The following is a 24,478-nucleotide window of genomic DNA, read 5'->3' as shown; positions in this document are numbered from 1 at the left end:
GAATTATCAAATGTTAAATTCAAATGATGAATTATGGAGGAGAACTGGGAACAGGTGAATGATCTACTTCACTCCACCCGGGAAACTAAAATGCAGCTGTTAGGATTTTCACAAAACACAGAGGAGTATTTAACACAATTTAAATCACATGGCTTTGTTTTTTTAGTTCTGATTATGTTTCGCAAATGAATCATGAAGATTTTATGGTCAGAATCAGAATCAGAAAGATCTTTGTTGTCATTATACCCAGGTACAATGAAATTACGAATGGCTTCACTCCTTGAATCAGAAAAATATTAAAATAAATCATATATAAAAATGATAGCATTATAAAAATATAAAACCATAAATAGAACAGACACCAGTTATAGCAGCTCTAAAATAAATTGAGGTTATGCGCGTTGTGCAAATTCTTCACATTTGCAGGTTATTAGAGGGAGTGGGTAAAAAGTCTCTGAAGGAGTGTGTGTGGTCGGCCATGCTCACACTTCTCAGTGGCCGGGGTGTGTGTTGTCTCTGAATACGCTGGTGGTTTTCTTCCTCAGTCGGGTGGCATATATTCTGTCCAAGTGTGGGAGCTCCATCCCAATAATGCACTGGGTCGCCTTCACCACATGACACAAATTCCTCTGCTCAGCAGCCGTGCAGCTACCGTACCACACAGTGGCGCAGTTGGTCAGGATGCTCTCAATAGTACTTCTATAGAAGTCGAGTGCTGAGCTGTTTCAGCTTTATGAGGAAGTAAAGTCTTTGTTGTGCCTTCTTTACCAGGTATGAGGTGTTGGAGGTAATTTCAAAGTTATAAAATTTAAACTTAAAAAGTTTAGCTTTGTTTGTTTCATGACCTCTCAAGGTCCATCTTCAGGGCTTTCACTTATCATGATATTAACAGTTTTAAAATATTGAGGACGTCCTCTTGGGCTTTGGGAAACACTGACTGACATTTTAAAACAAATTCATCAGTTCAGTTAATGGAGAAAATTGACTTGCTGCAGTGGTGAGCACAGTCGCCTCACAGCAAGAAGGCTCTGAGTTTGAATCTCCCAGTCTGTGAGAGTTTGAGGCTGGGTTTGCATGTTTTCCACGTGGGTTCTCACTTGATACTCTGGGTTCCTCCCTCAGTCCAACAACATGCAGTTTAACTTAACTTTACTCAGATTCATTTATACTGCATGACCTGTGATCATATGATGCCACACTTTCACTTTCACAACGGAACTAATGTACAGAGGGTGTGTGGTGTGAGAATAGACTGAACTGCAAACGTTTTTTGAATGCACCAACCAGGAAATCAAATACCGGATGTGAACACATTCAGTTTCTGAACACCTTTGGGTTGATGTTCAACGAATTTTATTATTTGTTTTACTCAAAAATAACTGGAAATAATGTTTTTCCAATATCTTCTTCTGGTTGTTTCTTTGATGAGTTTTCTGCATGACTTCCACATTTCCTGTTGCGGTAAGTGAAGAGTCTGTACTTTGTTAGGGAGGGAAATTCTCGTGTTCTATAATGTTTTTATATTTTCTGCTCCCTGCCTTTAATTTTTAATCTCATTTGACCATTTTTGCGATTCCTCTGGGCATTCATCCATCTTTATTCCAGTTTTTGTTCTTGTAAAGTGATGGACAAATCACTTATTATTATTATTATTATTATTATTATTATTATTATTATTATTATATTAAAAAACCTTTAGAGGAAAATATGGATGATATGACCATTTTTAAAACAGCTGTACAGTTTGTGCACAAAATTTCACAGTGCTAAGTATAAAGAATGTTTGCAATGTGGAAGATAGATTATTGTTATCATTGATGAATTGATAAGAAACAAGCAAATATTTGAATAAATGAAAACATGCAAATACAGCATAAAGTACATCATGTAAAATTTGAATGTCTTAAAGTTTTTGTATGGATACTTACTTTGCATTAAACAAAACTGTGTGCTGTATGTACAAAATGATTCGGGTACATAAGACAGTCATACATTAAAGCAGGTCAACTGTTTATTTTTGTCAGTGTGTTCATTTGTACTTGTACTGCCCATTATTTAAAAAAATATATAAAACTGAACAAAAAGTAAAGCTACAAACAACAATACTGATTGTTATTGTGTCTTATAGATGAAGGCTGTGCAGATAAACCTGTATTCACTCCATCCAGACTGGTAGTGAAGTATGGTGACCCAACCTCTGCCAGCTGCTCTGTATGTCAACACTGTCAGACTGATGCAGCTGGTTTGGAAACACCTCTGGGAGTCCAAACAGAAAACGGGACCACGCTCACATGGACGGTCGACAGACTGACTGAATTCGCCCCATCTGTCTTGTGTTATTATAACGATGATAGTGGTCAAACTAGTCGGCAGTGTTGTACCAAACTGCCTGTAACTCTCTACCGTAAGTAAACTTGCTGTTGAACAAAATACTGTTGTCATTAATTCATTTCATCTTTTATATAGAAGGAGTGCTAAAGGAATAGAGTCACAGTAAATTTACAGTCAAAGTGATTTATACTCTGTGTGTCTGACTCTGTATGTCTCTCTGCTTGTCTTTCTCTCTGTCTTCACAGAACCTCCAGACTCTGTGTCCATCCACTTTGCTTCTCAGATGTTTGAGGGTCGTCAGGAGACTCTGAACTGTAAATTCTCCAACGTTGCTCCTGTTGAAAACCTCACTGTCACCTTCTACAGAGGACAGACAGTACTGCGCAGTACACACTTCAGCAACACAGAGAAGGAGCCAGTGTCTGATCACTTCAATTTAACCATCACTCCCAGTAAAGAAGATGATGGAGTCCAGTTCTGGTGTGAAGCCAAGCTTGAACTGGGACCTGAAGGACCACAGCCTCCTCCAGTGGTGAGGTCAGAAAGAGTCACTGCAACTGTCCACTGTGAGTCTGACAACAAATTAAAATCATTTTGTTCTCTTTTACGGTGATGGAAGAAATATTTTGATCTGTTTTTTAAAACAGCTCTAATCATTTTTTTTTATATTGGCAATTGAACATTTGTCAGCTTCTGAAAAAGGGACATGCCAGAAAATGTTTGGGAACCACTGGCCTTGTCAATGTGACCATGTTAGTATAGCATCACTGAATCTAAACCAGGGGTCTGCTATCAAAAGAGACATTTTGGTCCTTTTTGGATTTGGCATCCATCGCAAGCCTATTGAGACACAAGGCAAGCTACTGGCAAAATGTGTAGGGAAAAGCACCAAGCTGCAGACGTAGGCTGTGACGGTGGTTTTGTTTTGTATTGGCTGAACATTTTTACAGTCGGAAAATGTAAGAATCACTTTAAACAAACAACAATTATGAATGAAAATTCAAATGAAAAAATAACCACTGTAACACATAAATACAGGTGCATGTCTGCTCGCTAGCAGGCCAGGACAGATACTGCAGCTGTTGTGCTACAAGAGATTTCCATTTCAGTTTCCAGTGTACACATCCCTTCAAGTTTTGACCCTTGGGTTTTCAGGATGGGCTCTAAACCAAGCTCAGATGTTACTTTGGTGCCACTGTGAGACTTAAACCTTAAACCTCACTTGATCCACTCACAGATAAGCCTCAGCTCGTGGTGTCATCACAACCAGATCAGATTGTCATCGCAGAGGGAGCCCCTCTACAACTGAACTGCACAGCTGTGGGAAACCCCACACCCTCGTACACCTGGACGAGGTCATCAGGAGGATTATCCTCGACCAATAGTGTCCTGTCCATCAACTCTGTGACCACTGAGGATAAAGGAGAATACACCTGTTTGGTCAGCAACAGTGTGGGGACTGTCACTGTGGTTTATCATGTGGACGTCACAGGTAAGTTTTAACCATGTAAAGCCTGACACATCAAATAATCGCCAAAAAAAAATCTTCTTCATTTTTATAATAAAATAATAATAAAATTGTTCATTGGGCCCTTTACATATGATACATATGATATTTATGATATTTTTATACTGTTGGACATTTATGAAACAAATGAAAGGATTCATTGATCACAATAGTTTTGATTTTTTTTTTTTTTAGGCACATTTCACTTGAATTGTCTTTTTTTTTTTCAAACAGGAACCTTTTAATTTTGCCCTGAGACTGGCTAAAACAATATAATAAATATAAACCTGGTCAATATGTTGTACAATTATGATAACAAAGGAATTGTTTTCATAAGATTCAAAAGACAATTATTAGCAAGTGCTCACTTTGTAATAATAGTTTGCAACATCCAGGTGATTATAATGAGAGCAGGTGACACACATATGAAAAACACATTTAAATACCTCAATTTCTAGTCCAGATTTATTTTAAGATGACAGGAACACATTTAAACTTGAATTAGTTTATTGAACAGTGTAGCTGTGTTTTTGGTAGGAATGATGCAGATTACATAATGAAATTCAAAAGAATAATGATTTAGGGACTCAGATAAATTATCTTATTTACCTACTGTGTCATATTTGATGCACACTTTTCAAACAGAATTTTATCATAAAATAAGGTAAGAAATATTGAGTAATTATAGATTGTTTTTAAATACAGAAACTATTGAAGCATTAGTAACAATATAAACGTTATTGTTACTGTAACTTTTTCAAAATGAGCAAAGATTTTCCTGCTAAAAACGAGCAGCCATGTTGGATTTTGCACTCACAGGTCAGCTGCTGCCTGCAGTGCACTGTGGGTAGAAGACATGACTCAGATTACATACTACAGTGTTTTCAGCTAAATATTGATCGTACTGATAAAACTGATGAAACTTGTGTATGAAATATGATATGTGTGGAATTATAGAGTTAAGGTTTGTCATGTCTAGTCTTCAGTGTTATTGTTCATACTGGAAAGTTGTTTTCTCACAGCAGTAGAGAATTTATTCTCACACATTCAACAACAGGAAGGAAGTTTGTTGGTGCTATTTTGATGTGTTATCGATCTGATGTAGAATATTCTCTGTTTTTCTTTTCTCCACCCACACCCCTCACCCAACCCTCTGCAGTCAGCTACATCATACCCATTATAACTGGAGTACTAATAGGTGTTCTTGTGTTCATCTTGATCGGGGCAATACTGTACAGAAGCTACTACAGAAACAACCGGATGGGGAAATACGACATGAAGTGTGTTTACCATCCCCAGAATCAGAACACTCCTGTGCCCACGGTATAGTGAGACTGTGGGAAGACATGAACTGTTTATGGACAGCAGAGGTGGGAGTCGGTCTCAAGCAAGTCCAAAGTTACTGTGGTGAGAATCAAGCGAGTCAAGTCGAGTCCCTCCTATAAGAAAAGTAAGTCAAAAATCAAGTCATATAATCTCCCTCAGTTTTCACATTTAAACCTGAAAATTAAAAGTTAAGTAAGTTTCAACATTAACCAAAACTGTTGCAGCCTGCTTATACTCAGAACTATTTGCTTTTAAAGAACCCTCTTTTGAAGAAAGGGTTCATCAAGGGTTCTTTGTAAGACTCGAGGGTCCAAAACCTTAATTTCTTCATAGAACCCTCAGAAGACAAAAGAAAGGCCCTTCTGTGTTGAAAATTCAAGTTTAACAGTTTAAGTCGAGACACCGACCATGAACCACAACATCCCCATTTTGCCTTTCTCTCTGCCTCATTTCCTGGTCACTGTCTTCTGATGCTATCTATTTCTTTCTTTCTTTTTTTTTTTTTTTTTACCATTTATTATCACAAATACACATTTTAAAATACATAATCTCATTTTGTTACAGACAACATAAATCTTAAATAGACTCAGAACAGGTGTTCACAGTGCACTCCGGTGCGACTGCTCTTCAACCGAACCCTCTTAGTTAAATAGTACATAAACAAAAAGGAATCAATTTCATCTTTGTCATTTGCCAAGAAAAAGGGAAACTAAATTCATGACAAGTCACAATAATACAGTGCTTATTTTGTCCTGAAACATCTAGTAAATATGCTCTTTTACTGTCTCTCTCTGTTGTATTTTAGTTGTGCTACTGCAAAGGACTTTGACTTGAAAGATGTTGTACATATACAGTGTATATATATATATATATATATATATATATATATATATATATATATATATATATATATATATATATATATATATACATATATATACACTGTATATATACATATATACAGTGCTTAACAAATTTATTAGACCACCTGTCATAAAAAACAAGAAAACATACATATTTTAGAAATCTTTCAAAAACTTGTTTAAAACTAAAAATATTATAGTCCTTATATTATATTGTTATTAATTATAGTCTTTAATTAATCGTCATTTTTCACACATAATAACCAAAAAACTTAATATTTTATAGTCTCCTTTGGCCTTGATAACAGCTTGCATTTTTGCTGGAATCGTTTTTATGTACCTTCCGACAGTCTCTTTTGTTATTGAGTTAAAATAGTTTCTAGCTGGAAACTTTTGTGCGATCAATCTTTGAATCTACTAAATCCCAAATTTGTTCAATAGGATTCAACTCTGGACTTTTTGACTTCCTCAGTTCCAGTACTCCAGATTCCTTTTTCTTGGTCAAATAGTCTCTGCACAGCTTTGAAGTGTCCTTGGGGTCATTGTCTTGTTGGTATACGGACCCACGACCAATCAGATTTAGTCCAGAAGGGATTCCATGATGCACTAAGATGTTGTGGCAGATGGTCTTGATTTTCACTAATTTGCCTGCGCCGTTTCCACAAACGGATCCCCGTACCATAATGGAATCTCCACCGTGTTTCACTGTGGGTGCATCTGGCATCAAAACGTCCTCAAGCTTTTCTGCGGACATAAACACGACAATGCTGACCGCAGAGTTCAAACCTGGACTCGTCCGTCCAGAGTACCTTCTTCCAGTCATCAACAGTCAGGTGTTTGTGCTCGTCCGTCAGTCGTCTGCTTATGGTCATTCTGGAGACTTTCTCAGGATTTATCTCTGCCTGAAGATCAGCAGCGGTCTTCCTTCTGTCTCTAGTACCTGAAACCTTGAGGTGTCTGACATCTGCTTCAGTTAACTTTCATTTCATGCCTCTTCCTTGGCACATTTGGTAAGTACCAGTCTCTGCAAGTGGCTCCAAAGCAGACTTGACCACACTGTGAGACACTTTATGTCTTTCCCTATTTGTCTCAGAGATCAACCAGAATCATGAAGCGCTTCAATGTGGACTCTTCCATTGTCAGTGAGCTCTCGACGTTTTACCATTTTGAACAGGAATGAGGAATTTTAAACTGAATTCACCTTTCTATGCCCAAATTTGAGCCGTCTCACTGGGCTTCTCTGAGGAGTCAGAAATTAATCAAGCATAACATTCAACCACTAAAACTAATTTTTCTGTTCAGGAATGCAAGTAAATAACTATAATCTGACATCTTAATCAAGAAATAATAATGTGCTTTCCTATTTTTTCTGTTTTGTTTTTTTTTTGTAAAACAATAAATTTGAAAATTCATGGATAACAATAATAATTATATTTTAGCATTAAAAACATCATTTCGGTTAAAGAGCGTCTACATACTGGTGTATTTACCATTTCAGAAACATTAAAAATGATTTTGGTAATTACCAATGCTGTTACTTTAGGGCAGCAGTTTCATAAACCTTACACTGAGTGGTGGTCTAATAAATGTGTTAAGCACTGTATATAAACTGTATAGAAAGCTTAATAATATTATTTTAAATATTCTTACTTTGAACATCACGGCTGTTTTGGTTTAACACAACCAGTGAAAATGAATAATAGTTACAGTGAACATGAACATGTATTTGTCTCGTGCATCTGTGTGTATATGTGTAAGCCTGTGTACTATATTGATGTGTTAGCTGAATGTGGAAGAAAAAACTGAATTTGTTGTACAATAAAAATGTCTAATAATGATCTCTCACACTGGAATTTTAAGACGATATTTTTATTTTTGTAATGGGAATAAATTTATAACGCAGTAAGATGCATCCCACTCACTTTCATTGATATTTTATTATATTTAAAAGATGTGAGACCTTAGAGGGATTTCATATCAGAATCTGTCAGAAGTGGAATATAATATTCATAAGTATGTTTTCAATAGTATATAATCACCTGAAAATAAGATTCATTGTGTTTTCTTTGTGTGTATTCTCCTCCACTGATGTTTCCCAGAATATACAGACCAAACACTGGCTCTAGAGGGGCTTTTAGATTTATTTTATTTTTATTTTTTTTTTGTGGAAGTGTGACGTGAGATGTATTAATTTGGTTGCAATCTGCAATCTCACCCCTAGATACCACTAAATCTTACACACTGGTCTTTTGAAGCAGAGGCTCTCAATTTATTTCTCAGGCAGTTACTCCTCATAAGATAAAAAATATGTATATACCAGGGAAACCCTCATGTATGTTTGTAATTTGACGTAGCCCATGTTTTGACCTCCCATCTATTTCAGTGAAGCCATAGAGATGATACTTCTCATTATATTTCCAACTACCTCAACTACGTACTATATATAAATATGTGTGTGGTGTGATCACCAGCTTCCAGAGGAAACACTTGTGCATCCTGGCCTGAGACTCTTGCCCAGCGGCTCCATGTTTATGCTAACAGAAGTTCATGCATGTGATTAGACATGTGATTTTTCATACCCTTGTTGTCGTTGGAGCTCATTCACAAACATGTTGATTGTATTTGTGATGGTGGATGGATGTAAACGGAGAAATGAGTGTGATGAAAGCTACTTCAAGGAATTTTCATATTTTGTTGATTTTGGAGGCTCCTGTGGACAAAAGCGGTAGTGTCTCAAAAACAAAATTATCTAAATAAAAATATCCTCCTGTTTCTTTTTAACCAGCTAATGTACAAGGCACTGTAACTCTGCCTGGGAAAATGTGAACACAGACTCATTTAATCTGATTTGGCAATGGTGGCCGCCATTAAAGTCCCCATGAAGTCAAAATCGATGTTTAAGTGTTTTTGTCATATATGTATTGAGCTGTAGGTCACCTTTATGCCAGGGGTGGGAATCTCACTGACTGAGACGATTCGATACATACCTTGATACATGTTCAACGATACAATATATTTTATAAATCTTTAAGCGGCCAACGATTCGGTTCGATACAATTCAGCTCTGTCATGATACGATACAATACAATATGATACGATACAATATAAGACAATGCAATGTGTCAGTCTTTACATTTTGATTTTGATTCATTTTGACTTGCTGCAGTGGTGAGCACAGTCGCCTCACAGCAAGAAGGCTCTGAGTTTGAATCTCCCAGTCTGTGAGAGTTTGAGGCTGGGTTTGCATGTTTTCCACGTGGGTTCTCACTTGATACTCTGGGTTCCTCCCTCAGTCCAACAACATGCAGTTTAACTTAACTTTACTCAGATTCATTTATACTGCATGACCTGTGATCATATGATGCCACACTTTCACTTTCACAACGGAACTAATGTACAGAGGGTGTGTGGTGTGAGAATAGACTGAACTGCAAACGTTTTTTGAATGCACCAACCAGGAAATCAAATACCGGATGTGAACACATTCAGTTTCTGAACACCTTTGGGTTGATGTTCAACGAATTTTATTATTTGTTTTACTCAAAAATAACTGGAAATAATGTTTTTCCAATATCTTCTTCTGGTTGTTTCTTTGATGAGTTTTCTGCATGACTTCCACATTTCCTGTTGCGGTAAGTGAAGAGTCTGTACTTTGTTAGGGAGGGAACTTCTCGTGTTCTATTATGTTTTTATATTTTCTGCTCACTGCCTTTAATTTTTAATCTCATTTGACCATTTTTGCGATTCCTCTGGGCATTCATCCATCTTTATTCCAGTTTTTGTTCTTGTAAAGTGATGGAAAAATCACTTTTTATTATTATTATTATTATTATATTAAAAAACCTTTAGAGGAAAATATGGATGTTATGACCATTTTAAAAACAGCTGTACAGTTTGTGCACAAAATTTCACAGTGCTAAGTATAAAGAATGTTTGCAATGTGGAAGATAGATTATTGTTATCATTGATGAATTGATAAGAAACAAGCAAATATTTGAATAAATGAAAACATGCAAATACAGCATAAAGTACATCATGTAAAATTTGAATGTCTTAAAGTTTTTGTATGGATACTTACTTTGCATTAAACAAAACTGTGTGCTGTATATACAAAATGATTCGGGTACATAAGACAGTCATACATTAAAGCAGGTCAACTGTTTATTTTTGTCAGTGTGTTCATTTGTACTTGTACTGCCCATCGTTTAAAAAAATATATAAAACTGAACAAAAAGTAAAGCTACAAACAACAATACTGATTGTTATTGTGTCTTATAGATGAAGGCTGTGCAGATAAACCTGTATTCACTCCATCCAGACTGGTAGTGAAGTATGGTGACCCAACCTCTGCCAGCTGCTCTGTATGTCAACACTGTCAGACTGATGCATCTGGTTTGGAAACACCTCTGGGAGTCCAAACAGAAAACGGGACCACGCTCACATGGACGGTCGACAGAATGACTGAATTCACCCCATCTGTCTTGTGTTATTATAACGATGATAGTGGTGTAACTAGTCGGCAGTGTTGTACCAAACTGCCTGTCACTGTCTACAGTAAGTAAACTTGCTGATGAACAAAATACTGTTGTCATTAATACTTTCATCTTTTATATAGAATGAGTGCTAAAAGAAAAGAGTCACAGTAAATTTACAGTCAAAGTGATTTATACTCTGTGTGTCTGACTCTGTATGTCTCTGCTTGTCTTTCTCTCTGTCTTCACAGAGCCTCCAGACTCTGTGTCCATCCACTTTGCTTCTCAGATGTTTGAGGGTCGTCAGGAGACTCTGAACTGTAAATTCTCCAACGTTGTTCCTGTTGAAAACCTCATTTTGACCTTCTACAGAGGACAGACAGTTCTGGGTCAAACACGGTCCAACAACACAGAGAAGAAACCAGTGTCTGATCACTTCAATTTACCCATCACTCCCAGTAAAGAAGATGATGGAGTCCAGTTCTGGTGTGAAGCCAAGCTTGAACTGGGACCTGAAGGACCACAGCCTCCTCCAGTGGTGAGGTCAGAAAGAGTCACTGCAACTGTCTACTGTGAGTCTGACAACAAATTAACACACCTCGACACCCTTGGTTATCATTTTGTTCTCTTTTACGGTGATGGAAGAAATATTTTGATCTGTTTTTTAAAACAGCTCTAATCATTTTTTTTATATTGGCAATTGAACATTTGTCAGCTTCTGAAAAAGGGACATGCCAGAAAATGTTTGGGAACCACTGGTCTTGTCAATGTGACCATGTTAGCATAGCATCACTGAATCTAAACCAGGGGTCTGCTATCAAAAGAGACATTTTGGTCCTTTTTGGATTTGGCATCCATCGCAAGCCTATTGAGACACAAGGCAAGCTACTGGCAAAATGTGTAGTGAAAAGCACCAAGCTGCAGACGTAGGCTGTGACGGTGGTTTTGTTTTGTATTGGCTGAACATTTTTACAGTCGGAAAATGTAAGAATCACTTTAAACAAACAACAATTATGAATGAAAATTCAAATGAAAAAATAACCACTGTAACACATAAATACAGGTGCATGTCTGCTCGCTAGCAGGCCAGGACAGATACTGCAGCTATTGTGCTACAAGAGATTTCCATTTCAGTTTCCAGTGTACACATCCCTTCAAGTTTTGACCCTTGGGTTTTCAGGATGGGCTCTAAACCAAGCTCAGATGTTACTTTGGTGCCACTGTGAGACTTAAACCTTAAACCCCACTTGATCCACACACAGATAAGCCTCAGCTCGTGGTGTCATCACAACCAGATCAGATTGTCATCGCAGAGGGAGCCCCTCTACAACTGAACTGCACAGCTGTGGGAAACCCCACACCCTCGTACACCTGGACGAGGTCATCAGGAGGATTATCCTCGACCAATAGCGTTCTGTCCATCAACTCTGTGACCACTGAGGATAAAGGAGAATACACCTGTTTGGTCAGCAACAGTGTGGGGACTGTCACTAAGGTTTATCACGTGGACGTCACAGGTAAGTTTTAACCATGTACAGCCTGACACATCAAATAATCGCCAAAAAAAATCTTCTTCATTTTTATAATAAAATAATAATTAAAATTGTTCATTGGGCCCTTTACATATGATACATATGATATTTATGATATTTTTATACTGTTGGACATTTATGAAACAAATGAAAGGATTCATTGATCACAATAGTTTTGATTTTTTTTTTTTTTAGGCACATTTCACTTGAATTGTCTTTTTTTTTCAAACAGGAAGCTTTTAATTTTGCCCTGAGACTGGCTAAAACAATATAATAAATATAAACCTGGTCAATATGTTGTACAATTATGATAACAAAGGAATTGTTTTCATAAGATTCAAAAGACAATTATTAGCAAGTGCTCACTTTGTAATAATAGTTTGCAACATCCAGGTGATTATAATGAGAGCAGGTGACACACATATGAAAAACACATTTAAATACCTAAATTTCTAGTCCAGCTTTATTTTAAGATGACAGGAACACATTTAAACTTGAATTAGTTTATTGAACAGTGTAGCTGTGTTTTTGGTAGGAATGATGCAGATTACATAATGAAATTCAAAAGAATAATGATTTAGGGACTCAGATAAATTATCTTATTTACCTACTGTGTCATATTTGATGCACACTTTTCAAACAGAATTTTATCATAAAATAAGGTAAGAAATATTGAGTAATTATAGATTGTTTTCAAATACAGAAACTATTGAAGCATTAGTAACAATATAAACGTTATTGTTACTGTAACTTTTTCAAAATGAGCAAAGATTTTCCTGCTAAAAACGAGCAGCCATGTTGGATTTTGCACTCACAGGTCGGCTGCTGCCTGCAGTGCACTGTGGGTAGAAGACATGACTCAGATTACATACTACAGTGTTTTCAGCTAAATATTGATCGTACTGATAAAACTGATGAAACTTGTGTATGAAATATGATATGTGTGGAATTATAGAGTTAAGGTTTGTCATGTCTAGTCTTCAGTGTTATTGTTCATACTGGAAAGTGAGTCTCTGCTTTAGGTGTTGTTTTCTCACAGCAGTAGAGAATTTATTCTCACACATTCAACAACAGGAAGGAAGTTTGTTGGTGCTATTTTGATGTGTTATCGATCTGATGTAGAATATTCTCTGTTTTTCTTTTCTCCACCCACACCCCTCACCCAACCCTCTGCAGTCAGCTACATCATACCCATTATAACTGGAGTACTAATAGGTGTTCTTGTGTTGGTCGTCATCGGGGCAGTGCTGTACAGAAGCTACTACAGACACAACCGGATGGGGAAATACAACCTGAAGGATGTTTACCGTGTCCAGAATCAGAACACTCCTGTGCCCACGGTATAGTGAGACTGTGGGAAGACATGAACTGTTTATGGACAGCAGAGGTGGGAGTCGGTCTCAAGCAAGTCCAAAGTTACTGTGGTGAGAATCAAGCGAGTCAAGTCGAGTCCCTCCTATAAGAAAAGTCAAAAATCAAGTCATATAATCTCCCTCGGTTTTCACATTTAAACCTGAAAATTAAAAGTTAAGTAAGTTTCAACATTAACCAAAACTGTTGCAGCCTGCTTATACTCAGAACTATTTGCTTTTAAAGAACCCTCTTTTGAAGAAAGGGTTCATCAAGGGTTCTTTGTAAGACTCGAGGGTCCAAAACCTTAATTTCTTCATAGAACCCTCAGAAGACAAAAGAAAGGCCCTTCTGTGTTGAAAATTCAAGTTTAACAGTTTAAGTCGAGACACCGACCATGAACCACAACATCCCCATTTTGCCTTTCTCTCTGCCTCATTTCCTGGTCACTGTCTTCTGATGCTATCTATTTCTTTCTTTCTTTTTTTTTTTTTTTTTACCATTTATTATCACAAATACACATTTTAAAATACATAATCTCATTTTGTTACAGACAACATAAATCTTAAATAGACTCAGAACAGGTGTTCACAGTGCACTCCGGTGCGACTGCTCTTCAACCGAACCCTCTTAGTTAAATAGTACATAAACAAAAAGGAATCAATTTCATATTTGTCATTTGCCAAGAAAAAGGGAAACTAAATTCATGACAAGTCACAATAATACAGTGCTTATTTTGTCCTGAAACATCTAGTAAATATGCTCTTTTACTGTCTCTCTCTGTTGTATTTTAGTTGTGCTACTGCAAAGGACTTTGACTTGAAAGATGTTGTACATATACAGTGTATATATATATATATATATATATATATACATATATATACACTGTATATATACATATATACAGTGCTTAACAAATTTATTAGACCACCTGTCATAAAAAACAACAAAACATACATATTTTAGAAATCTTTCAAAAACTTGTTTAAAACTAAAAATATTATAGTCCTTATATTATATTGTTATTAATTATAGTCTTTAATTAATCGTCATTTTTCACACATAATAACCAAAAAACTTAATATTTTATAGTCTCCTTTGGCCTTGATAACAGCTTGCATTTTTGCTGGAATCGTTTTTATGTACCTTCCGACAGTCTCTTTTGTTATTGAGTTAAAATAGTTTCTAGCTGGAAACTTTTGTGCGATCAATCTTTGAATCTACTAAATCCCAAATTTGTTCAATAGGATTAAAATCTGGACTTTTTGACTTCCTCAGTTCCAGTACTCCAGATTCCTTTTTCTTGGTCAAATAGTCTCTGCACAGCTTTGAAGTGTCCTTGGGGTCATTGTCTTGTTGGTATACGGACCCACGACCAATCAGATTTAGTCCAGAAGGGATTCCATGATGCACTAAGATGTTGTGGCAGATGGTCTTGATTTTCACTAATTTGCCTGCGCCGTTTCCACAAACGGATCCCCGTACCATAATGGAATCTCCACCGTGTTTCACTGTGGGTGCATCTGGCATCAAAACGTCCTCAAGCTTTTCTGCGGACATAAACACGACAATGCTGACCGCAGAGTTCAAACCTGGACTCGTCCGTCCAGAGTACCTTCTTCCAGTCATCAACAGTCAGGTGTTTGTGCTCGTCCGTCAGTCGTCTGCTTATGGTCATTCAGGAGACTTTCTCAGGATTTATCTCTGCCTGAAGATCAGCACTGGTCTTCCTTCTGTCTCTAGTACCTGAAACCTTGAGGTGTCTGACATCTGCTTCAGTTAACTTTCATTTCATGCCTCTTCCTTGGCACATTTGGTAAGTACCAGTCTCTGCAATTGGCTCCAAAGCAGACTTGACCACACTGTGAGACACTTTATGTCTTTCCCTATTTGTCTCAGAGATCAACCAGAATCATGAAGCGCTTCAATGTGGACTCTTCCATTGTCAGTGAGCTCTCGACGTTTTACCATTTTGAACAGGAATGAGGAATTTTAAACTGAATTCACCTTTCTATGCCCAAATTTGAGCCGTCTCACTGGGCTTCTCTGAGGAGTCAGAAATTAATCAAGCATAACATTCAACCACTAAAACTAATTTTTCTGTTCAGGAATGCAAGTAAATAACTATAATCTGACATCTTAATCAAGAAATAATAATGTGCTTTCCTATTTTTTCTGTTTTTTTTTTTTTTTTGTAAAACAATAAATTTGAAAATTCATGGATAACAATAATAATTATATTTTAGCATTAAAAACATCATTTCGGTTAAAGAGCGTCTACATACTGGTGTATTTACCATTTCAGAAACATTAAAAATGATTTTGGTAATTACCAATGCTGTTACTTTAGGGCAGCAGTTTCATAAACCTTACACTGAGTGGTGGTCTAATAAATGCGTTAAGCACTGTATATAAACTGTATAGAAAGCTTAATAATATTATTTTAAATATTCTTACTTTGAACATCACAGCTGTTTTGGTTTAACACAACCAGTGAAAACGAATAATAGTTACTGTGAACATGAACATGTATGTGTCTCGTGCATCTGTGTGTATATGTGTAAGCCTGTGTACTATATTGATGTGTTAGCTGAATGTGGAAGAAAAAACTGAATTTGTTGTACAATAAAAATGTCTAATAATTATCTCTCACACTGGAATTTTAAGACGATATTTTTATTTTTGTAATGGGAATAAATTTATAACGCAGTAAGATGCATCCCACTCGCTTTCATTGATATTTTATTATATTTAAAAGATGTGAGACCTTAGAGGGATTTCATATCAGAATCTGTCAGAAGTGGAATATAATATTCATAAGTATGTTTTCAATAGTATATAATCACCTGAAAATAAGATTCATTGTGTTTTCTTTGTGTGTATTCTCCTCCACTGATGTTTCCCAGAATATACAGACCAAACACTGGCTCTAGAGGGGCTTTTAGATTTTTATTTTTTTTATTTTTTTGTGGAAGTGTGACGTGAGATGTATTAATTTGGTTGCAATCTGCAATCTCACCCCTAGATACCACTAAATCTTACACACTGGTCTTTTGAAGCAGAGGCTCTCAATTTATTTCTCAGGCAGTTACTCCTCATAAGATAAAAAATATGTATATACCAGGGAAACCCTCATGTATGTTTATGTGTGTAATTTAACGTAGCCCATGTTTTGACCTCCCATCTATTTCAGTGAAGCCATAGAGACGATACTCCTCATTATATTTCCAACTACCTCAACTACGTACTATATAAATATGTGTGTGGTGTGATCACCAGCTTCCAGAGGAAACACTTGTGCATCCTGGCCTGAGACTCTTGCCCAGTGGCTCCATGTTTACGCTTACAGAAGTTCATGCATGTGATTAGACATGTGATTTTTCATACCCTTGTTGTCCTTGGAGCTCATTCACAAACATGTTGATTGTATTTGTGATGGTGGATGGATGTAAACGGAGAAATGAGTGTGATGAAAGCTACTTCAAGGAATTTTCATATTTTGTTGATTTTGGAGGCTCCTGTGGACAAAAGCGGTAGTGTCTCAAAAACAAAATTATCTAAATAAAAATATCCTCCTGTTTCTTTTTAACCAGCTAATGTACAAGGCACTGTAACTCTGCCTGGGAAAATGTGAACACAGACTCATTTAATCTGATTTGGCAATGGTGGCCGCCATTAGGAGGAGGAGACACAGGAGAGGGAGGAGGGAGCGCTTGTTTTTGAGAGCGCGGCAGCGGGCGTCCAGTTCAGTTGGTTGCGAAGATAATGTTACGGAGCATGCGCGACAGTCGTTTCGTCAGCTCTCGAGTTATTTTAGAGATGAAAACTGTAAAGCCTCAGGCAACCGACTCCTAGTCTCGCGATAGCCGATCCATAGCTCTACAATTGATTCACCTGAGGATTTGTGGCTGATTACTATCGATTGGGTGACCTGTGCATTTTTGGATTAAAGGAGGAATTTGTAAAATCTGGAGAAAACCTACAAAGAAAGAGGCCATGACCTTGTTCCTGAGAGGCAACAAGACAAAATGAGACAGATAGAATATGTATTATTTGTACCATACAAGTTAACCGTTTGTTTTCTTTGAAGTAAAACATTGAAATAACAAATGTTAAATTCAAATGATGAATTATGGAGGAGAACTGGGAACAGGTGAATGATCTCCGTCACTCCACCCAGGAATCTAAAATGCAGCTGTTAGGATTCTCACAGAACACAGAGGAGTATTTATCATAATTTAAATCACATGGCTTTGTTTTATTAGTTCTGATGACATTTTACATATTAATCATGAAGATTTTGTGGTTATTTCAAACTTATAAAATTTAGACTTAAAGTTTTATTTGTTTGTTTCATGACCTCTCAAGGCCCATCTGCAGGGCTTTCACTTATTTAGATATTAACAGAGACATGTGAGGACGTTGTCTTGGGCTTTTGGAAACACCGATTTACATTTTTCACCACTTTCTGGCATTTTAAAACAAATCGATTAGTTCAAATAATGCAGAAAATTGACTTGCTGCAGTGGTGAGCACAGTCGCCTCACAGCAAGAAGGTTCTGAGTCTGAATTCCTCAGTCTGGGGGAGTTTGAGGCTGGGTTTCTCGTACTCTGGCTTCTTCTATTGGCCCCACACTCTGACTTTCACAACGGACCAAACATAGAGAGGATGTGTGATGTGATAACACACATGCACTGCCAACAGTTTTCGACCGCACCAACCAGGAAATCAAAAACTGGGTGGGAACACATTCAGTTTCTGACCACTTTTGGGTTTATGTTCGACAAATTTTATTATTTGTGTTACTCAAAAATAACTGGGAATAATGTTCTTCCAATATCTTCTTCTGTTTGTTTCTTTGACGAGTTTTCTGCGTGACTTTGGTATTTCCTGTTGTGGTAAGTGAAGACTCTGTACTTTGTTAGGGAGGGAACTTCCTGTGTTTTATTATGTTTTCTACATTTTCTGTTCAGTGCCTTTAATTTTTAATCTCATTTGACCATTTCTGTGATTCCTCTGGGCATTCATCCATCTTTATTCCAGTTTTTATTCTTGTAAAGTGATGGATGAATAAAGATATTTTTTATCATTATTATTAAAGGAATTTGCTGTGGTATGTTGGTGCATGATAGTGAACATAGTATGAGAAAAAACTTAATCTAAAAGCAAGTCTATAAGGATAAATACAAAAATACAAAACTGACACTAACGGATGACAAAAACTATAGAACAATGACAAAGCTGTACAGTTTGTGCAGGACTATGCAGAAGTTCAAATTATTGCGTATAAAGAATGTTTGCAATATGGAAGACTGTTATTATTTTCACAAAATGAATTTGCTGTGGTATGTTGGTGCATAACAATAACCATAATTCAAAAAAACAAGACATAAATAGAAAAATACAAAACTAATATGAACATGTGACAAGTAATAAAAAACCTTTATATGAAAACATGGACAAAATGACTATTTGATTGATTATTTTGTGCACATACTGCACAGCTAAGTATAAAAAAATGTTTGCAATGTGAAAGATAGATTATTATTGTTATTGATGAATTGATCATAAACAAGCAAATATTTGAATAAATAAATACATGTAAATACAGCATAACTACATCATGTAAATTGTATTAAAGTTTTTGTATGGATATTTACAGAGGACAAAACAAAACTGTGTGCTGTATATAAAAAATGATTGGGGTACATAAAATTAAAGCAGGTCAACTGCTCATTTTTGTCAGTGTGTTCATTTATACTTGTACTCCCCATTGTTTCAAAGAAAATATATGAAGCTGAACGAAAAGCAAAGCTACAAACAACAGTACTGATTGTTATTGTGTGGAGAGCTTTTTAAAGTGAAATTTAATGTTTGTCTTACAGATGAAGACTGTACAGATAAACCTGTATTCACTCCATCCAGACTGGTAGTGAAGTATGGTGACCCAACCTCTGCCAGCTGCTCTGTATGTCAACACTGTCAGACTGATGCATCTGGTTTGGAAATACCTCTGGGAGTCCAAACAGAAAACGGGACCACGCATACATGGACGGTCGACAGACTGACTGAATTCGCCCCATCTGTCTTGTGTTATTATAACGATGATAGTGGTCAAACTAGTCGGCAGTGTTGTACCAAACTGCCTGTCACTGTCTACAGTAAGTAAACTTGCTGTTGAACAAAATACTGTTGTCATTAATTCATTTCATCTTTTATATAGAATGAGTGCTAAAGGAATAGAGTCACAGTATGATTTTTTTTTTTTTTTAATTTGATCTCTTTATTTGTTCTTTCAAATTTACTTTCAAAGTGATTTATACTCTGTGTGTCTGACTCTGTATGTCTCTGCTTGTCTTTCTCTCTGTCTTCACAGAGCCTCCAGACTCTGTGTCCATCCACTTTGCTTCTCAGATGTTTGAGGATCGTCAGGAGACTCTGAACTGTAAATTCTCCAACGTTGCTCCTGTTGAAAACCTCACTGTCACCTTCTACAGAGGACAGACAGTTCTGGGTCAGTTAATACAGTCCAACACAGAGAAGAAACCAGTGTCTGATCTTTTCAATTTAACCATCACTCCCAGTAAAGAAGATGATGGAGGCCAGTTCTGGTGTGAAGCCAAGCTTGAACTGGGACCTGAAGGACCACAGCCCCCTCCAGTGGTGAGGTCAGAAAACATCACTGCAACTGTCCACTGTGAGTCTGACAACAAATTAACACACCTCGACACCCTTGGTTATCATTTTGTTCTCTTTTACAGTGATGGAAGAAATATTTTGATCTGTTTCTTAAAGAAGCTATAATCAATATTTTATATTGGCAGTGGGTCACATGACTACTTGTATGTAAAAGGGGAAGCTCATAGTGATGAACCCACAGATAGTTTGTAGTAGTAGTAGGTGAGACATTTTTTTTTTTATTGAACTGTGCCACGAAATTCACATATGATATTTGTCAATTTAAAAGGTATTTTACAAGTCAAGACAGTTACTGTTTTTCACAAGACTGTTGAAGCATCAGACAGATAAGTAGAGAGTGTGAAGAAAGATGACACACGCACTACAACAGTGTCTATAACTGTGTAATTTACCTGTAAATGGTGCAGTGGTGCTGCTGCACACAGATTTACAAGCAAACATGAAGATAAATCCACTTTTTAATCTCAAAAGTGTAAAAAAAACCAAAACAAACTGAGCTCTCATCTGGCCCATCAGCCCATCCATAATCGTTTGATGAATCGCTGCTGCAGAGAGTCTGGAGTAAATATAAATCCACTTTTTCATCTTCAAAAGTTTCAAAAACAAATGGTCTGGTCTGGTCGGTCTGTGGCTCCACGATTTCATCTTTGTTGCTGCAGAAAGTTGAAGCAGGAGTGAAGGTACATCCTCTTTTTAATCCCAAAAGTTTGAAATATACACTCTGAGCTCCTCTACTGCCAGTAAAGTAGCCAGAATCACAGCAACTCCTGAAGTGCCAGTCTGCTGCAGACCCTGCTCTGATGAGCTCCCCGGCTCTGAGCAGCTGTCTGTCAGCTCTGTGTCTCAGCTCCGTCCGGTCCTCTCGGCACTCGGCAAAGCTCCGTAATACACGTGAATGAACATAACTGAAGGTGAGCATGATGCTCATTTGGTTCTTTTCTCTTTATTATAATGCAGTTTTATGGTGACTTTTCCTGCAGTCGTCTCCATCATTGATTCAGAGTCTCAACGGGCAGCTGCACTAGTAGGAGGAGTCCCTCAGGTCCTTAAAGACCTGTGATTGGTTTAAATCTACCGTCACGGGTCAGATTCTCTAAAGGCTGAAAGCAGAGCCATGGAGGAGGTGCAGAAGTGTAGCTCTCTCTCAAAACACCGGATTTACAATATGCTGAGAGGTTTTTATGAAATTACTTCTCAGTTATACCTAAACAATGTTGCCTACTAGACCTTTAAATGTTTTGGAGTAGCAGTAGAAAGTGAAAGCAGCCTGTCAGGAACAGTATTGTGGTGAAAGTTATTAGGTTTAAATTTCCCATTTTGCTGTAATGACATGTTGTTTTTCTTCCTCACTTGATCCACACACAGATCAGCCTCAGCTCGTGGTGTCATCACAACCAGATCAGATTGTTATCAAAAAGGGAGACCCTTTACAACTGAACTGCGCAGCTGTGGGAAACCCCACACCCTCGTACACCTGGACGAAGTCATCAGGAGGATTATCCTCGACCAATAGTGTTCTGTCTATCAACTCTGTGACCACTGAGGATGAAGGAGAATACACCTGTTTGGTCAGCAACAGTGTGGGGACTGTCACTAAGGTTTATCATGTGGACGTCACAGGTAAGTTTTAACCAAAGAATTCTTCTTTATTGGGCCCTTTGACAAAATCCCAGAAATAATTTAACATATATGATATGATATTTTTGTATCATATTTTATCATTTATGAAACAAATGAAAGGATTAATTGATCACAATAGTTTTGATTTAAAGAAAAATGGCACATTTCATTTGGTTTGGCTTTTTTTTCCCAAGCAGGAACCTTTTTATTTTGTCCTGTGGTCGGCTAAAACAGTATAATAAATATAAATATGAATTTATCAATATATATCATACAATCATCATAACAAAGAAATTGTTCTACTGAAAATCAATTCAAAAGACAATTATTAGCAGGTGCTCACTTTGTAATAATAGTTGGCAACATCTGAGTGATTATGAGAGCAGGTGATACACATATGAAAAACACATTTAAATATTTCAGTTTATAGTCTAAATGTATTTTAAGATGACATTTCAAGCTTTAATTTCTTTATTGAACAGTGTAGTTGTGTTTTTGGTAGGAATGATACAGACTGCATCATGAAATTCAAAAGAATAATGATTTAGGGACTCAGATAAATTTTATTTTCTAAAAAATAATATTGAGTAATTATAAGTTGTTTCAATACAGAAAATATTGAAGCATTCGTAACAATATAAATGTTATTTTTACTGTAACTTTTTCAAAATTAGCAAAGATTTTCCTGCTAAAAATGAGCAGCCATGTTGGATTTTGATCTCACAGGTCGGCTGCTGCCTGCAGTGCACTGTGGGTAGAAGACATGACTCAGATTACATACTACAGGGTTTTCAGGAAAATATTGATCGTACTGATAAAACTGATGAAACTTGTGTATGAAATATGAGTTTATAAAGAATATTAAGTTTTGTCATGTCCAGTCTTCAAGGTTATTGTTGATTCTGGAAAGCGAGTCACTGATGAGAAACCACAACGCTGCTTTAGGTGTTGCTTTCTCACAGCAGTAGAGAATTTATTCTCACACATTCAACAACAGGAAGGACGTTTGTTGGTGCTATTTCTGATATATGTTACTGGTCTGATGTGAAATATCTGTGCTTTTTTTTCTCCACCCACACCCCTCACCCAACCCTCTGCAGTCAGCTACACCGGACTCATTATAGCTATAGTAGTAATAATTGTTCTGTTGGTCGGCATCGGGGGAATCGTGTACATCTACTACTACAGAAAAAAACAGATACGGTAGTACATCATGAAGGATGTTTTCCATTTCCATAAACAGAGCTCTCCTGTGCCCATTGCAATGAGATGTGTGTTGAAAATTCAAGTTAAACAATTTAAGTTGTTGGCCCCACACAGCAGCTCTGGGGTTAAGACACCGACCATGAACCACAACATCACCATTTTGCTTCTCTCTCTGCCTCATTTCCTGGTCACTGTCTTCTGATGCTGTCTATTTCTTTTTTTTATCCATTTGTTATCACAAATACACACTTTAAAATATATAATCTGATTTTGTTACAGACAACATAAATCTTAAATGTTTTACAAAACAAAAAGACTCAAAGAACAGCTGTTCATTGAGGACTCCAGTGCAACCGCTCTTCAGCAGAAGAACAGGACTGACCTGGGTTCACCACACCAACATGGTTTGTTGAAGGCATTTTTTGATAGTTTCTGTTAAATAAAACACTCTGTATAGAGGAAATTAGACTTGACTTTGGGCAAGCAGATTTTCTGGCAGGTGAAAAAACATTAGCATTGAACCCTCTTAGTGAAATAGTCCATTGAAAAAAATGGAATCAGTTTCATCTTTGTCATTTGCCAAGAAAAAGGGAAACTAAATTCATGACAAGTCAAAATAATACAGTGCTTATTTTTTCCTGAAATATGTAGTAAATATGCTGTTTTACTGTCTCTCTCTGTTGTGTTTTGGTTGTGCTACTGCAAAGGACTAGGGGTGTCACGGTATAAAATTTTAACCTCACAGTTATTGTGACCAAAATTATCACGGTTTTCGGTATTATCGCGGTATTTTTTAAAAAGTGTGTTGAATACATGATTGTTCATTAAACAACAGCAATACCTCCATTGTCCAGTTTGTTGATGACACAGTGGTGTTAGGCTCTCGTATAGGCCTCTTTATACTGTTGTTAAATTTTTTAAGTGCATCTGGTTGGTGATGATGTCATTAACCATCATGTTAGTTTCTTTTGTAATAAACTCTGTCATTAACAACAGTCTCCTCCACACGCAGCTTCTCTGCAGTTGGTCTGTGTGTTTCCTGATCAGATAAACCAGCGCCGGAAAGACTAGAAAAGTTGCGCCAGTTAAAATAGAAGCGTCCCGTCAAAATGTAAAATCTCTTAATAATTTATTGGTTACAGGTCCGGGTCCGTATAGGACGGCGTCTGGGTCCGGACTCGGACCGCGGTCCGCCAGTTAGGGACCCCTGTTATATAGTAATACACACGTAGTGACTGTCAACTAAAATGTTTAAAACAAACGAAGTGTATGGCATTGTTGTGCCTTCAACTAGCGCTCAATAATGCCATGTCTTCATTTCACCGTCTCATCTGAAGTTAGGGGTTGTAGGTGTTGGCCTTTCTGTTTCTTCTGTCATCTTGGGAGGGAAATTAACACACCTTATTTCCTTCTTTGTGCTTTATTTCTACCATATCACATGGCGGGTTACAGGTCTCTCCTGCTCCATACAAGGTACAACAGCATCAGAATAGAAAAAACGCGCTCAATGATTCCATTGGTTCAAACAGCTCACGTGACCTCCACTGGTGTGGATGCAGACAACACAGGCG

General features: G+C 37.0%; 1 protein-coding gene and 1 pseudogene across 2 annotated transcripts; both read left to right on the top strand.

The window, feature by feature from the left end:
• Positions 1-1,303: 1,303 nt before the first annotated feature.
• On the top strand, positions 1,304-4,475 carry LOC146329618 (vascular cell adhesion protein 1-like; annotated as a pseudogene). The gene is made up of 4 exons (XR_014769824.1): positions 1,304-1,461; positions 2,129-2,404; positions 2,577-2,897; positions 3,569-4,475. The product of XR_014769824.1 is annotated as a vascular cell adhesion protein 1-like (transcript).
• Positions 4,476-9,499: 5,024 nt separating this feature from the next.
• On the top strand, positions 9,500-22,908 carry LOC146329617 (vascular cell adhesion protein 1-like). Its single transcript, XM_084714446.1, has 8 exons — positions 9,500-9,659; positions 10,306-10,581; positions 10,751-11,071; positions 11,762-11,994; positions 19,234-19,543; positions 19,759-20,079; positions 21,447-21,701; positions 22,802-22,908. Exons 1-8 carry the CDS (start codon positions 9,587-9,589, stop codon positions 22,906-22,908), a joined length of 1,896 nt encoding a protein of 631 aa, XP_084570572.1. The 5' UTR covers positions 9,500-9,586.
• Positions 22,909-24,478: the final 1,570 nt, after the last annotated feature.

Source organism: Lutjanus erythropterus, chromosome 3 (genome assembly GCF_056507025.1).
Source record: "Lutjanus erythropterus isolate fLutEry1 chromosome 3, fLutEry1.hap2, whole genome shotgun sequence".
NCBI classification, from domain to species: domain Eukaryota; kingdom Metazoa; phylum Chordata; class Actinopteri; order Lutjaniformes; family Lutjanidae; genus Lutjanus; species Lutjanus erythropterus.
Note: the sequence above shows the minus strand (reverse complement) of the source record. Positions and strands in the feature narration are given on the sequence as shown.

Excerpts from the sequence above, each read along its gene's own strand:
- LOC146329617 (XM_084714446.1), top strand. The coding sequence starts at position 9,587 with ATGTTTTTCCAATATCTTCTTCTGGTTGTTTCTTTGATGAGTTTTCTG. Across the intron at positions 9,660-10,305 it reads CTTCCACATTTCCTGTTGCG|ATGAAGGCTGTGCAGATAAA; the intron begins GTAAGTGAAGAG and ends TGTGTCTTATAG. Across the intron at positions 19,544-19,758 it reads ACTGCCTGTCACTGTCTACA|AGCCTCCAGACTCTGTGTCC; the intron begins GTAAGTAAACTT and ends CTGTCTTCACAG.